General features: G+C 45.4%; 2 protein-coding genes across 3 annotated transcripts; both read left to right on the top strand.

The window, feature by feature from the left end:
* Positions 1 to 284: 284 nt before the first annotated feature.
* LOC117851317 (plastidic ATP/ADP-transporter) lies at positions 285 to 4096 on the top strand. The gene is made up of 5 exons (XM_034733115.2): positions 285 to 1076; positions 1751 to 2017; positions 2101 to 2244; positions 2332 to 2679; positions 3331 to 4096. The coding sequence occupies exons 1-5, from the start codon at positions 348 to 350 to the stop codon at positions 3718 to 3720; spliced, it is 1878 nt and encodes a 625-aa protein (XP_034589006.1). The 5' UTR covers positions 285 to 347; the 3' UTR covers positions 3721 to 4096.
* Positions 4097 to 4996: 900 nt separating this feature from the next.
* On the top strand, positions 4997 to 11532 carry LOC117850619 (uncharacterized). 2 transcript variants are annotated; one of them, XM_034732481.2, is made up of 9 exons: positions 4997 to 5245; positions 6204 to 6302; positions 6374 to 6744; positions 7532 to 7592; positions 7705 to 7761; positions 10577 to 10645; positions 10781 to 10846; positions 10937 to 11005; positions 11146 to 11532. In XM_034732481.2, the coding sequence occupies exons 1-9, from the start codon at positions 5135 to 5137 to the stop codon at positions 11233 to 11235; spliced, it is 993 nt and encodes a 330-aa protein (XP_034588372.1). In that variant the 5' UTR covers positions 4997 to 5134; the 3' UTR covers positions 11236 to 11532. The 2 variants fall into 2 exon arrangements, with proteins under 2 accessions (XP_034588372.1, XP_034588378.1); XM_034732487.2 differs by having other exon boundaries at positions 4999 to 5245; positions 7708 to 7761.
* The last annotated feature ends 1991 nt before the right edge of the window (positions 11533 to 13523 follow it).

The following is a 13523-nucleotide window of genomic DNA, read 5'->3' as shown; positions in this document are numbered from 1 at the left end:
TATGGCTGAATTATATAGTACTTTTAGCTTTGCCCACTGCATTACAAGCCAATTCTAAACGCCAAACACGAGAATATCCTCAGCACTAACCAGTAACCGCCCTCCCGCGGCCCCACCCGTCAGCTCGTTCGTTCACGTTCACTCAATTACTCCCCTGTCCACGATTAGGCGAAGGCTCACTCCGTCAGTCCCTCATTAACCAGGCCACTGCCCGCCTCTAATCCCCGCCATCCTAGTATAACAACGCGGCCTCCCCTTCCCAAACCCCCTGCTTGCCGGGCGCCTGACCTTATCTCCTCCTCCCTCCTCTCCATCCGGAGATATTTCGACGCCCCCGCCGCGCCGCCATGGAGTCCGGCCTCGTCGCAAGCCACCGCCTCCGCCTCCCGCTCCCCTCCGCCGGCGCGCGCAACCACCTCCTCCGAAACCGCCACCCCCTCGCCGCCCCGGCCGCGGCGCCTGCCCTACGCCTTAGCCTCCCGCGCCACCTCCCCCGTCCCACCCCGCTCCGCCTCCCCGCCGCGCTCCCGCTCCGCCCTTCCCTCCCGCCCCTCCGCGCCGCCGCCGCCGCCGCGGTGCCCGGTGACGACGCGCCCAAGTTCCTGGGCGTGGAGACGAAGACGCTCAAGAAGATCGTGCCCCTGGGGCTCATGTTCTTCTGCATCCTCTTCAACTACACCATCCTGCGGGACACCAAGGACGTGCTCGTCGTCACCGCCAAGGGCAGCAGCGCCGAGATCATCCCTTTCCTCAAGACCTGGGTCAACCTGCCCATGGCCGTCGGCTTCATGCTCCTCTACACCAAGCTCGCCGACGTCCTCTCCAAGGAAGCGCTCTTCTACGCCGTCATCTTCCCATTCATCGCCTTCTTCGGGGCCTTCGCATACGTGCTCTACCCCATGCGCGATGCCATCCACCCCACCGCGCTCGCCGACCGACTCCTCGCCTCGCTCGGACCCAGCTTCCTCGGGCCCGTCGCCATCCTCCGAGTCTGGAGCTTCTGCCTCTTCTACGTCATGGCCGAGCTCTGGGGCAGCGTCGTCATATCAGTCCTCTTCTGGGGGTTCGCCAACCAGGTACACCTAATTCTGTATTACTGTGCCTTCTCTGTCACTGTAATAATTCATTAATGGTCCACCTATTGCGAATTCTCTCCCGAGATGTTAGTTTTTTTATGGCTGAGTATTTTAAAATTACAAGTAGCAATTGTTGGTTGCTCTGTTCTGGACTATGGGTATTCGCTTTCCATAATCTTTGGAATCAGGTACAGCCAATTCTATTGATGCGTCCTCTCTGTCACAGTAGTAATTTATTAATGTTCACCTATTGCAAATTCTCTCCTGAAATGCTAGTGGTTTATGGCTGAATCTTTTAAAATTAGAAGTATTAATTGATGGCTGCTCTGTTCTGGACTCATGTTTGCTTTCCATAATCTTTGGAATCGGGCACCAATTCTACTACTGTGTCCTCTCTGTCACAGTAATAATTTATTAATGCTCACCTATTGCAAACTTTCTCCTGAAATGCTAGTGACCCATGGCTGTATATTTCAAAATTACAAAGAAGTAATTGATTGTTGCTCTGTTGTGGACTCTGCATATTCTCTTTCTAAAATCTTTGGAATGTCTGGTGGGGTATGGTTGGATGTATTTGCAGAAATTAATAAATTTTTGTTCCAAAACAAGGGCAGTAAATAGTTTTGCAGTGTCCTGTTTACGTACAATTCTTCAGGTGTTTTTTTTTATTGCAGATTACCACGGTTGAAGAGGCCAAAGAGTTTTACCCGCTGTTCGGGCTAGGGGCCAATGTGGCGCTCATTTTCTCTGGCCGCACGGTGAAATACTTCTCAAACATGAGGAAGAATTTGGGCCCTGGGGTTGATGGATGGGCAATTTCATTGAAGGCCATGATGAGCATAGTGGTTGTACTGGGTCTGGTCATCACTGGTATCTATTGGGGAGTGAACAAGTTTGTTATTGACAAATCATCTATGCCAGTGGTTGAGCGGAAAAAGAAGGTTTGACCTGACAGATTTTGTACTGTTCTTCTGCTTGTGTTTATGAAGCTCTCCTTAATGATTCTGTAAACATAACCATTCAGGACAAGCCGAAGCTCAGCATGGGCGAGAGCATGAAGGTGCTATTGTCATCTCGGTATGTGAGGGATCTTGCCACATTGGTCGTTGCTTATGGAATAAGCATTAACCTTGTTGAGGTGACATGGAAATCAAAATTGAAGGCGCAGGTATGATTCTCTACGTAATGCATTCTAATCTGTCAGCAACATATACACAGTATAGTTGCTAATTAACTTTCTGCTGTCGTGTTGCAGTTCCCGAGCCCTAACGAATATTCTTCATTCATGGGCGATTTCTCAACTGCTACTGGCATAGCTACATTTACAATGATGTTGTTAGGGAGAGTAATTCTTAGAAAGTTCGGGTGGGGAGTTGCAGCTACGATCACACCTGCAGTGTTGCTTCTCACAGGAGTTGGATTCTTCTCTCTGATTTTGTTTGGTGAGCCACTGACTCCTCTCATGACCCAGTTTGGAATGACGCCTTTGCTTGCGGCAGTCTATGTTGGAGCAATGCAGAACATTTTCAGTAAGAGTGCAAAATACAGTTTATTTGATCCTTGCAAAGAGATGGCGTACATTCCTTTGGATGAGGATATGAAGGTTAGTCTCCAAAGATACCTATTACTTGTGTGGATTGATATCGAATGCATATCGTGCCATGGCTAACCATACTCGCATCTATATGATTTCTCCAAATAATAGAATAGTTTGTCAGTAGTCTATGTGATTAGCTGGTTGTTCAACACACCAAATACAGTAGAAGATTCTAATATTTGTACTTTTTACCTGATTTCGTTCTTTCATCAGAGGAGAAGCTGCAATCAGCATATACCATGACCTGTAGAAGCAAAGACATGTAGACACATGAGATTTCTACTTTTACCGACTTCTCATTTGTTTCTTTCATATTGACAGCACTGCATGAGAGATATCATGTTTCCTTGTTGTCAACTCTAATAGCACCTGCGATCCTGCACCACAGAAATACTGCAATAACCATTCAACCTCCCATGTTATGTTAGAACAAAAGAGTCATAATCGTTAATCTGTCAACAACAACAACATAGCCTTTCATAATCGTTAATCTGTATTTACTATAATTTTATTTGTAGATATGTTATGTACATAAGATTCAATGACTTCTTCAAGAATTGGCGCTGTTTCTGAAAACATAATATCTAGGCTCACTTCATGGCACCTCCATATTCATTTGTTAATTTTGTTCTCAACATTTTCTTGTCCTGATGACAGGTTAAAGGTAAAGCAGCTATTGATGTGGTCTGCAATCCCTTGGGGAAATCTGGAGGTGCTTTGATTCAGCAGTTCATGATCCTGTCGTTTGGATCTCTTGCGAATTCAACGCCCTACCTTGGTGGAATACTCCTGGTGATTGTTCTTGCATGGTTGGGTGCTGTAAGGTCCCTTGACTCACAGTTCTCTCCCCTGGCAAAGCAAGATCTCGAGAGAGAAAAGATGCTGAAAGCAAAGACTGTCGAAACAACCGCCCAAGTAGTCGGGACAGGAAACGGTTCTCTCCAAGAAAGTCTAGGTAGCGAGACCTCTGCAAATGGCTCGGCCATCAAGCAGTCTCAAGAAACCGAGAGTACCACCCCGGAGAAATCTGGCCAACAGTCTCAATAAGTTTTCCCCTCAGAAATTTAGTTAGCACAAAGTCTTTGGAGGAATCAAAAGTTTCTTGGGCCCGTCATCTAGAGCTGCTGGAAAAGGCGGCAGAATGATTTGAAAAATAAGGCGGCCTATGCTTCTGTTGTTGTAGCATATTTTTTAAGCCCCTTGAGAGTTGAGAGTATCTGTAGCTGTTTGTTGTTTCATTCCATAGATATAAACTGTTCTTGTTGGTTGTTACAATTTTGGGAAATCTGCTTTCATGATAGTCTTCTAGATTTTGCTAGCCCTGCTTGCGAGTACATACTTATTAGGCCCTGGTTTTGGTATTGATTGAATAATTTGTACCCTTCATATTCCTATTGCTAATATTGATTAGCCAGTTCGACCATTTTTATTTGACCATGGTTCAGCCAGTCATTTTTATATTCATAATATCTACTGGAATTTTGTGTGTAATTTAAATTGCAAGAGAACAGCTATAACTTACCAACGGAATCTGAGTCGGTGCAAAGGGTATCGCTTCGTCTTTCAAACAGGAAAAAAAAAACGTAGATGGATCATGCATGATAGTGGGATGGCCTATTAGTTCCCTGCGATCTCGCTGTCAGAAGATCACAGACTCTTTTAATAAGACTCGTTCTAGAGTTTTCTAATCCAACTACTGGCTGTTTTGCACAATCACATGTCTTAATCAAAGGCCGTAAGAACAAACGAAAATGCTCCGTGGAAGCATGATGATTGATGATTGCTCATTATCTCACTCTTTTAGAGAGGCATCTGTTGCAGTAGGTCAAGATTGACTGACTCTTCTTTCCGAGCTTTCTTTCTTACCTGAACTCCTGCATGGCTGCAGAGTGAAGACGAAGTCAAACTCTGCACTCATTTACCAACGGGAAACATCCTTGCAGATGGATTCACACGCCTAAGCCTCAGCGATGCAATTATGCAAACGCACGAATAATACCCGGAGAACGTGTGTCATGGACTCATGGTATCTGCATTTTTTAAAAAAAAAGATTTTTCACAAAAAAAGATGGAACATCGTCATCAACTGGGCTGAAATAGCAGGGACACACCATGTCTGGGTCATACGCTAAATGGGCCGATATTGAGAACTGCCGTGTCCGTCCGTCGTCGTCGCCGTCGCATCGCGTTGTGTGCACGCGGGGACTCAGCCCAGCCCACGCCATCGTCCCCGTGAACGAAACGGACGGCGGAGATCGGCTGGCCGCGGGCGGCGAGGGGACACGCTGCTCCGTGATTTTTCCAGATCAGATCCCCGACACCCCTCCTATCGTCTCCTCTCCTCCCCCACTCGGGTCGTCGTCGTCGCGGCGCGAGCGAGACAGAGCGAGAGGGGGAAAACCCCAAAACCCTAGCGTCCCCCCGTCCCCATCGGCCGTCGCCGGCGGCTGCGAGCAGAGAGATGGCGGTGGACGAGGTCACCTCGGTCTACGTCGGCGGCCTGCCCTACGAGGCCAACGAGGACATGCTCCGCGACGCCTTCGGGTACTACGGCACCATCGTCTCCGTCAAGGTCCGCCCCGCCCCGCTCCTCCCCCCCCCCTCCTTTTAGTCAGCTCGCGCGCTTGCTCACTGGAAGGATTGCGGGGGCGCTGATGGATTGCATCGATGTCTAGTGAGGCCTGCCGCGGGCGGTGATTTGCTTTTTAAAGTGTGGCGGAAAAGCGGGTTGATTTTATTTGAAGGGTTCCTTTCGCTACTGCTCTGGTGAAAATTTTGGCCTTTCGGTTGAGTGGTTGGGGTAGTTTTTCTCGGGAAAAAAGGCTCTTTTTGTTTTTGCTTTTCTTTAGTAGTATATTGTGGGATGACGATTATTTGCAGATATTAGTGCATTATAGGCGGTAGGAGATTTGTGATTAGTGAGGAATCTTGGAAGCTGATGCAATGCATGGTTGTCTTTGAAGAAAAATGATGATACAAAGGAAAAAGAGGGGTAGTGTCCGGCTAGTCAGTGTTGGTAGTTAAACTAATTTAAAGAAGCCAAGATGAATTGTGGGGTAGAATGGTTCTGTGTGTAGTTAAGATTTGTCGTTTTAGTTGTTGTGTGGTTTTCACACCCTGGGCGTTTGGTTTTCTTTTGGATGCCTATTTTCACTTTGTTATTAGCTGACTCAATACCTTGAAGAATTGAGGATTGCAAGCTGTTCCAATTGGAGCTCAGGAGTTTAAGTCATGAATTCGACGGAATTCTGGTTAATGTCTTGACTATGTTGCTTTTCTTCGACTGAGGGGGTGTGAATATGGCATCGTCATTATCGAACCTTTATCCAGAGTACATGGGTTGCAAATGCGTACTGTGAATTGCCAATGTAAACCACAAACAGAAAGACAAAGGCAATATCATTTAATTTTGTTTTGCTTGAGTCAATGCTATGGCTTTTCTTGAGGCGGTTCTGTGCGATGTAACCAACTGTTTTTGAGGTGTTCTGAGATTATATAACTTTTTTCCCTGATTAATTCGTGCATTCCAGGTGATAAATGATCATACTGTCAAAGGCAAGTGCTATGGTTTTGTTACTTTCACTCACCCCAAAGCTGCTGAGAATGCAATTGCAGGCATGGACGGCAAGGTATGCTTCCTGTTTGGAACTTAGCACCTTTCTTTTGTCTTGTATTTAACACTTCTTTTTGTTTGCAACAGAAAATAGGCAATCGCATTGTTAGAGTAAATGAAGTGCGTACAAGAGGTCCCCGAGATTTCGGCCGTGATGGTTTTCGACGAGATCCTAGAAGGTATGGTAGAGATCCATACTGGGACAGAAGGGATAGGGAACGGAGCTACGATCGTGAGAGAGATCCCTACCATGACAGGGATAGTGATAGATCCCGTGAGTATGATAGAGACAGAGATTATGAGCATGGTGGCTTTAATCGAGAAATCGATTATCCCATGGATCGCGATCATGAAGTAGATGAGAGGCGTCCTAGAGACCATGATCGTGAGGTGGAAATGAACAATATGGATTCAGATAATGACAGAGACAAGGAGCATGGATCAAGAAAACGGTTCAGGTGCCACTTTAATTTTGATTTTTCGTATTGGAGTGATGGATTTATGTTGATATTGCTAACCAAGATATCTTTTTTGAACAATTGAACGAAAACAACATCATGTATGATATGCATATCTTTTACGAAAATCTTAGTGTGTTCAATTGATGTTCTTGAGCCATCTGAAATTAATATCCTGCAACATCTCCTTGGTCCTTAACTTGGGTGTCGCATTTCGATATCTTGGAATCCATGATGAAAATGACTGTAGTCTTGTTAGATAAATAAGAAAAGATCATTTAAACTTAGAGAATTTTGAACATCAAATTTTGATGATATCAATATGTTACCACGAATTACTCTCTACACACTCAAATTCAAGTAATTGATCACCTGCCTGCACAATTAGAAAACTGAGCAGTTTTGATGAATGATTATCTTGCCCTAATGTGCAAATACTTATGTGATGACTAGTGGCATTGCAGACATACACTTATATATGGCATCATTATAAGAAACTGGGTACATTGCATTATCACCCTCGAAAAGCCTCTTCCTAATGTGCTGCATGCTTCTGATTATAATTATAGTTTTGTTGACTGGTACGGTATTCTCAGAGGCAGCATGGTTTGTAACCCTCAATGTGAAGTTTACAGCATTCTTTATCTCCTCCATTAAGTTCATTTTTTTTTACATGAAGATTTGATCCAGTTACAAACAACGCTGGGCCATATTGAAAATATTTCTTAGATAACCTATGATATTTTTTAATGTTGGGGCATTTACTTTCCTAGTGTCTTTTGTGCAGCCGTCCAAAAGGTCGTGATAGCAGAGATTTATCAAGTTCCAGTGGTGATCTTCAAAATGAAGTAAACGCATCTTTATTCTTTGCCCTTGTGAATGGCTGTTTGGCTTTCTGAACTGTTTATCTTAATTCCTCCCTGTTTTGGTAAGTCCGTTATTTATCTCCTTTTTGTATAGCAGGGAAAAAATCACATGGACAAGGCCATTCAGATGCGTGAGGGCCTTGAAAATGAGGTATTCCATCTTCTTAAAGATCTTGTGCTGTATTAGTTTGATCTGGCCACCATCAAACCACTTTGTACTACTACCCTATCATATCAGAGGGTGATTGTAAAACATGATGAATTTCTTTCTTCTCCAGAATCTGTCCATTAAAGCTAACTTACCTGCACTGCTTTGGGAAAAAACAAGGTCAATTTGAGCTATATATGAAAACCATGTTAAAACTAAAAATGGAAGTTTTGAGAGTTCACCAAGACTTGTGGATGTAGATGCATGGAAGTTTGCAGAATTTTAAAACTCAAGTCTCATTTGCGAAAATAGAGATACTTATTAATGTTGTAGTCCACTTAATATTTATCTTTTGCTGTCAAATTTCGGTTTTGACAGAATTGTTAATATTTAGCTTGTTTTCATCTGATACACTGCTTTTCTAGAATAGTCATATGACTAACCAAGCATTGACCATGGAATGCAGATACCTTGTTTACCAAGAAATGATTCAAATTAGTTTCCTATTTGTAGTTTGACCTACAACTATCGTGGTATCCTTTTGTAGGAAGAATAGATTGCATATAATAGATGGAATTGTATTGCATTGAGGCCTCGGCCGGTATATACAGAGTGCAAAGACTTGGGGGCAAGGCTCCCCTGGATACATATGGCAGTCTACGATACGTATATCTACAACTACCAAAAATACTGTAACATCCCCCTGCAGTCACAGCGGGAGCACCGCAGACGGTGAGACTGGAGAAGAAGCTGAAGGCAAAAGCCAATGGACTGACATCCCCCCACAGTGATAACGTCGATGCGGTGTGGATGCTGCGACTAGAGAGAAAATCGGCGAGTAACTCATGCAGATGATAGCCCTTTGTGCAGATGTGGAGGTAGCGGAGCATGAGGATGAGTAGCCATGGTCGAGGATGCCGTGCGTAGAGTAGTCGTGGTCGATGTAGCTGTCGAGGTTGCCGAATACGAGGGAGCCACACTTGAAGCCACTGGCGCACGAGGAGGCGTCGTGAGGATGGTGGCGTAGGGGAAGACGCCAAAGACGAAGACGGTGACGCGTCGAGGCAATCGTAGAGGGGGGGGGGTCGATGCTGAAGTCGATGCAGTCAAGCCATCGGGCGAGACATTCCCGGGTTTGCCAGGCCCAGGAACGCATCGGGGACGATAGCACGCACCGGCGTTGCCAATACCGGACGTGCAAGGTAGAGTGCACAACCAGGCGTCGTTGTCTGAGGGACCAGCAGAGAAGGCCTCCACGGCGATCGCAGGCGCAAAAGAACGGCGAGGTAGAAGATGCTGATGCAACTTGCGGTTGCTGGAGTAGACGAACAAGGTGAAGATTAGACGGCGACGCTGGTGACAAGGTGGTCCTGGACGAAACGAGGAGGTAGACTTGGACGATCTGACGCAAGGCATGATGATTCGGATGATGCGGCGGCAGAGCTTGAAGGAGACGGCGAAGAACTCGAACAGCCTAATGAAGACCATGCGCGCAAGGCGTAACGACTCGTAGTCGACGACGAGGTCGTTGATGTGGTCGGCGGCGGTGAGGATGCAACGGCAAAGGAGACCACGAGTGGTGCCGCTGCTGCTCGAAGAGGCGATGCAGCGGTAGCCCTCCATACTCGGGGAAGTGGCGCGCAATACGAGGACAAACGTCACGGGAGCCGGGTGGATCACGCACATCGGCTGATCAGACTGGGTATGCGCGAGGCGAGACGACGATGGGCGAAGTCCCGATCGGTGGAGGTGATGACGAGCCGGCGGAGGTCGACATGCGGACGAAGCAGTGAGGAGGGCAGGGCACACTAGCGTCCCATAGGGCGTTGTCCATCTCACCAAGCCGCACAATCGGAGACGGGGCAAGAGCTGGTGAAGTCGATGCCGATGTCAAAGTAAAGGCGAGTGGAGTCGACATGGCGGCGGGCGACGCAAACCGATCTTAGATCGATCGGAAAGGAAAAAACAACAGCAACAACAAATCTCCGTGTAGAATGTCGGGTGCCCATAGCCTAATCCTATTTTTCTTCTCATCTCCTTGAATTGAACGGATGAGAGATAGAATCAGAGAGAAGGAGCAGGCTGCTTATGTGCAGAAGCACTTCAGGGGTGCCAGGTGGTGAGGGTCCCCAACGGCCTGACTGCTGGACGTCCCTTGGCGGTAGCGAGCTCGGCCACGAAGACTCGGAGCATGGTGCAAGGCTTGGCGGGGCCTGCTCTGCTCGCTGCTGGCAGCCTTCATCCTGACGGCTTGATCTGCGTTGCTTGACGATGACTGCGGCCGAATCAACATGATCTGCCGCGAAACAAGGCGCTGCCCCCGGTGGAGATGATCTCCCTGAGGGCGCGCACGGTGCGGAAGCAAGCGACGGCTAGGGCTGGTTGCGTAGGGTCGAAACCCTAACTCGTGGTACCATGTAGGTAGAATAGATTGCGTATAATAGATGGATTGTATTGCATTGAGGCCTCGGCCGGTATATATAGAGTACAAAGACTTGGGGGGCAAGGCTCCCTTGGATACATATGGCAGTCTACGGTAGGAATATCATAACTATCCTACCAACACCTTTTGACGGCAGAGCACAGTGGGTGTAGGATCCATGGTAGAATGACATACTAAGATTAGATTAGTTTTGTGCATTCTTAGTCACTCTCGAGATGACCATGAAGCCCATGAGTGTCAGTTCAGTGATTTAAATGTCTTGCATTTTATATTGTGAAATTTAATTAGTTTTGTGCATTCCTAGTCACTTCAGTGATTTAAATGTCTTGCATTTTATATTATGAAACACGAGTTTGAAATGTTGTAGTTTTGCAGGTTAACCAGATGAAAGATAAAATTGCAGCAAAAGAACAGCACATTGCAGACTTGCAGAAGAAAGCTCAGGTGATCTCCTGTCCTGATTTTTGAAGGATTTTGTTGTTATCATTTGCCCCATTGTTATTCGAGAGCGCCACTGCTTGGCCATCTTTAGGATGAGTTCTGAAAAGTCACGAAACAATTTTTCCCGTAAAACTGCAGAAATTAGAGGATGAATTGGTTGCTGCACGGAAAGTCTCTTCGGAACGACAATTAGCTGTTACAGACGTATGTGCTCTTCACTTGTTGGCTGCTTATCTGTGAAAACCTGTAAGTGTAGCATTGCAATTATTTGTCTGACGAAATCATTGTATGCAGTTGTACAAACATTTTCTCCAACTTCAAGACTACAATGACAGAGTCAAGACGGCTGAACAGAAGCTTCAGGTTATTTTCTCAACGTTTTGTTTTTCTTTTATTCCGTGTATGTATATTCATGTCACCATGAAATCAACATCTGTCGCACAAACCTTGCATTGACCAATCTGGTGCTGTATCTGTATGACTAATTCTCTGTTTCGTACCAGTCTCTTGTCGGCGCTGCAATGGTTGAGCTTGACATGGCTGAAGATGCTACAACCAGGGATGGTTCGATGTACGAGAATGGCGTGGTTTGAACATCGTGCTGACTGTCTCGGTTACTAATTTCTTAGACTTGTAGCTTGCATTTGCCATGTACTAGAACTGTAATGTAAGGGTCGAGCAATGTTAAGTTATGCAAGGATCAGTGAACGAGTGGCTGCTCATTTGCTGCTATTTGTGGCCCAGACGTGTCTTTCAAGTCAGATTTATTAGCCGGCAAAGCTCAGCCCGTGATATCTGACAATCGGTTCAGTTGTGCAAGCTTGACTTTTGAAATGATCCCACTCTATGCCAACTGTATCTTGGGCTGACTTTAAGCCTTTTTCTACTGATTTCCTTTGTTCGACTGTGACGCACTGCTGGCGTACAAGTCTGTGGTCACAACACCCCGTATGCCTGAGTTGTATGCATTGACCATCAAAAGAAACATGCTTGAGACGTGGTCTCGTAGGTGAACCCTGATACGTGGCCACGTAGGTGAACCCATAGCCATAGCGTAGTCGCAGAAGCAGCAAGCAGATGAAAAAGCACAGCAGCACTGCAGCAAGCAGATGAAAAGCATGCAGGGCGGCAGGGCCCGCGAACGGTATGTATCTCGCCTGACTGTTTTGTTTTAGCTTCGACGGCGGTGCTTTGCGTTGCCTTTCCGCAGCATGTGACACCACATTAGTTTTTTCTCCTTTTCATTTTCATTTTCTTCTATTTTTTTCCTTCCATTCCTCTTTTCCTTTCTTTTTTTCTTTTTTCCTTGTAGTCATGTAGATAATTTATATTTTTCACAATTTTGTACCTACCATCTTCAGTTATTATAACTAAATCTTAGTTGACATATACTTGATTGGATTATTGGTATTGAAGAATGATTTTGCCCTTAGTGCGTACTAAATCTATTCGAGTTGTAGACTTATTGATGATGTAAATACATTTCTTCACTTTTATACTAACTTGTTCGCCACATGGATATATTTTTTCGCTTGTAAGAATAACACGTTCCTGACATGGATGTTTGTTCTCCATGTCAAAAATTTGTTCGCGATGGGGACCTGTTTTGTTCATTTTGTATGTTGATTTGTTTGCAATGTTAAATTGTTCTCGTCATGTGAACTAAATTGTTTATCTATAAATACTAATTTGTTCGCAATTCGTACGCATTTTGTTCTCCGTGAAGAATGACTTGTTCACGTGTTGCACCATCTTATTCACTTTAATTTGCAGACCTTTTTTCACGAATCAAATATAATTTGTTCACATGATAGCCGTACAAATTCATTTATTTGCAATATAGAAAAATATAGATTATTGTATGTTTATAAAGTTAAAGAAAAGTCAAATTTGTCATCGTTGGGCCACTCATACTCACGAACTGCTACTTGGTCCATTCACACGCTCCTCCTGCCCGTGTGGCACGTGCTTCCCCTCCCCTACTCCACAGCCCACGCACGGCCCATACCTGCTCCGCAGCCCGCGCGCACCTCTCCACTCCCTGCTCTGCGGCCTGCTCGCACGCTTGAGGCGACAGCTGAAAAAATTGTAGCAAGCAATGGCTAGGCGTTCCAAATTCCGGAGTCAGCGGCGGCCGTTCCCCTGCCTCTTCCTGCTTATCTATACAAAGAGGACTTTTAGAAAAAATTCATATATTTTCTCTATTTCAAATTATAAGTCATTCTAATTTTCTTAGAAAATCAAAACATTAACCAAATTTATACAATAAAATATTAAATACCAAATAAATATCATTAATTTATTTATTAAATATATTTTCATAGTATATTTATTCGATGCCACAAATTTTTTTACCCTCTTAATAATTTTGATCAAACATAAAATAGTTTGACTATTTAATAAAGTTGGAATAATTTTGATCAAACAATAAAGAAGGAAGTAGTACATTGTAAAATTGCAAACAGAGTACGCAAATTTGGGGAGTGCTCGTAGAGAGATACGTCTCGGGATTTCTTTCGTCCCTCGTTACTCGCCGGCCAAGGGAGGGATCGATCGTTTCATACTTTCGTGGCCGCAGCGGCAGGGGCCGCGCTCCTTCGATGGGGATGGCCGTCGTCGCCCCCCACGCACCGCCGCTTCGTCAACATCATCTCTTGCGATATGGACTCCGTGCCCGCCGACCTTGGCCAACAGGCTTCCGTCATCATAGCTCTTCTTCTTCTGCACCTAGCGGATCAACGCCGCCGCCGCCAATCAATAACAAGGTACGCATCTCCTACAACCGGCTCTTGTATTTCATCCCAGATATCATGCGCATGTACGTGTGGCCCATTCAAACCAGCTTCTTTCTTTCTCAAGAACCTAGTACCCGATTGACCAC

This window comes from Setaria viridis, chromosome 1, assembly GCF_005286985.2.
Source record: "Setaria viridis chromosome 1, Setaria_viridis_v4.0, whole genome shotgun sequence".
NCBI lineage: Eukaryota > Viridiplantae > Streptophyta > Magnoliopsida > Poales > Poaceae > Setaria > Setaria viridis.
This window is presented reverse-complemented; position numbering and strand designations above follow the sequence as displayed.

Bases quoted from the DNA above. Each gene is read 5' to 3' on its own strand.
- LOC117851317 (XM_034733115.2), top strand. From the start codon at position 348: ATGGAGTCCGGCCTCGTCGCAAGCCACCGCCTCCGCCTCCCGCTCCCC. The intron at 2,245-2,331 runs GTATGATTCTCT...GTCGTGTTGCAG, and splicing joins AATCAAAATTGAAGGCGCAG to TTCCCGAGCCCTAACGAATA. The intron at 2,680-3,330 runs GTTAGTCTCCAA...TCCTGATGACAG, and splicing joins CTTTGGATGAGGATATGAAG to GTTAAAGGTAAAGCAGCTAT.
- LOC117850619 (XM_034732481.2), top strand. From the start codon at position 5,135: ATGGCGGTGGACGAGGTCACCTCGGTCTACGTCGGCGGCCTGCCCTAC. The intron at 7,593-7,704 runs GTAAACGCATCT...CTTTTTGTATAG, and splicing joins GTGGTGATCTTCAAAATGAA to CAGGGAAAAAATCACATGGA. The intron at 10,847-10,936 runs GTATGTGCTCTT...CATTGTATGCAG, and splicing joins GACAATTAGCTGTTACAGAC to TTGTACAAACATTTTCTCCA.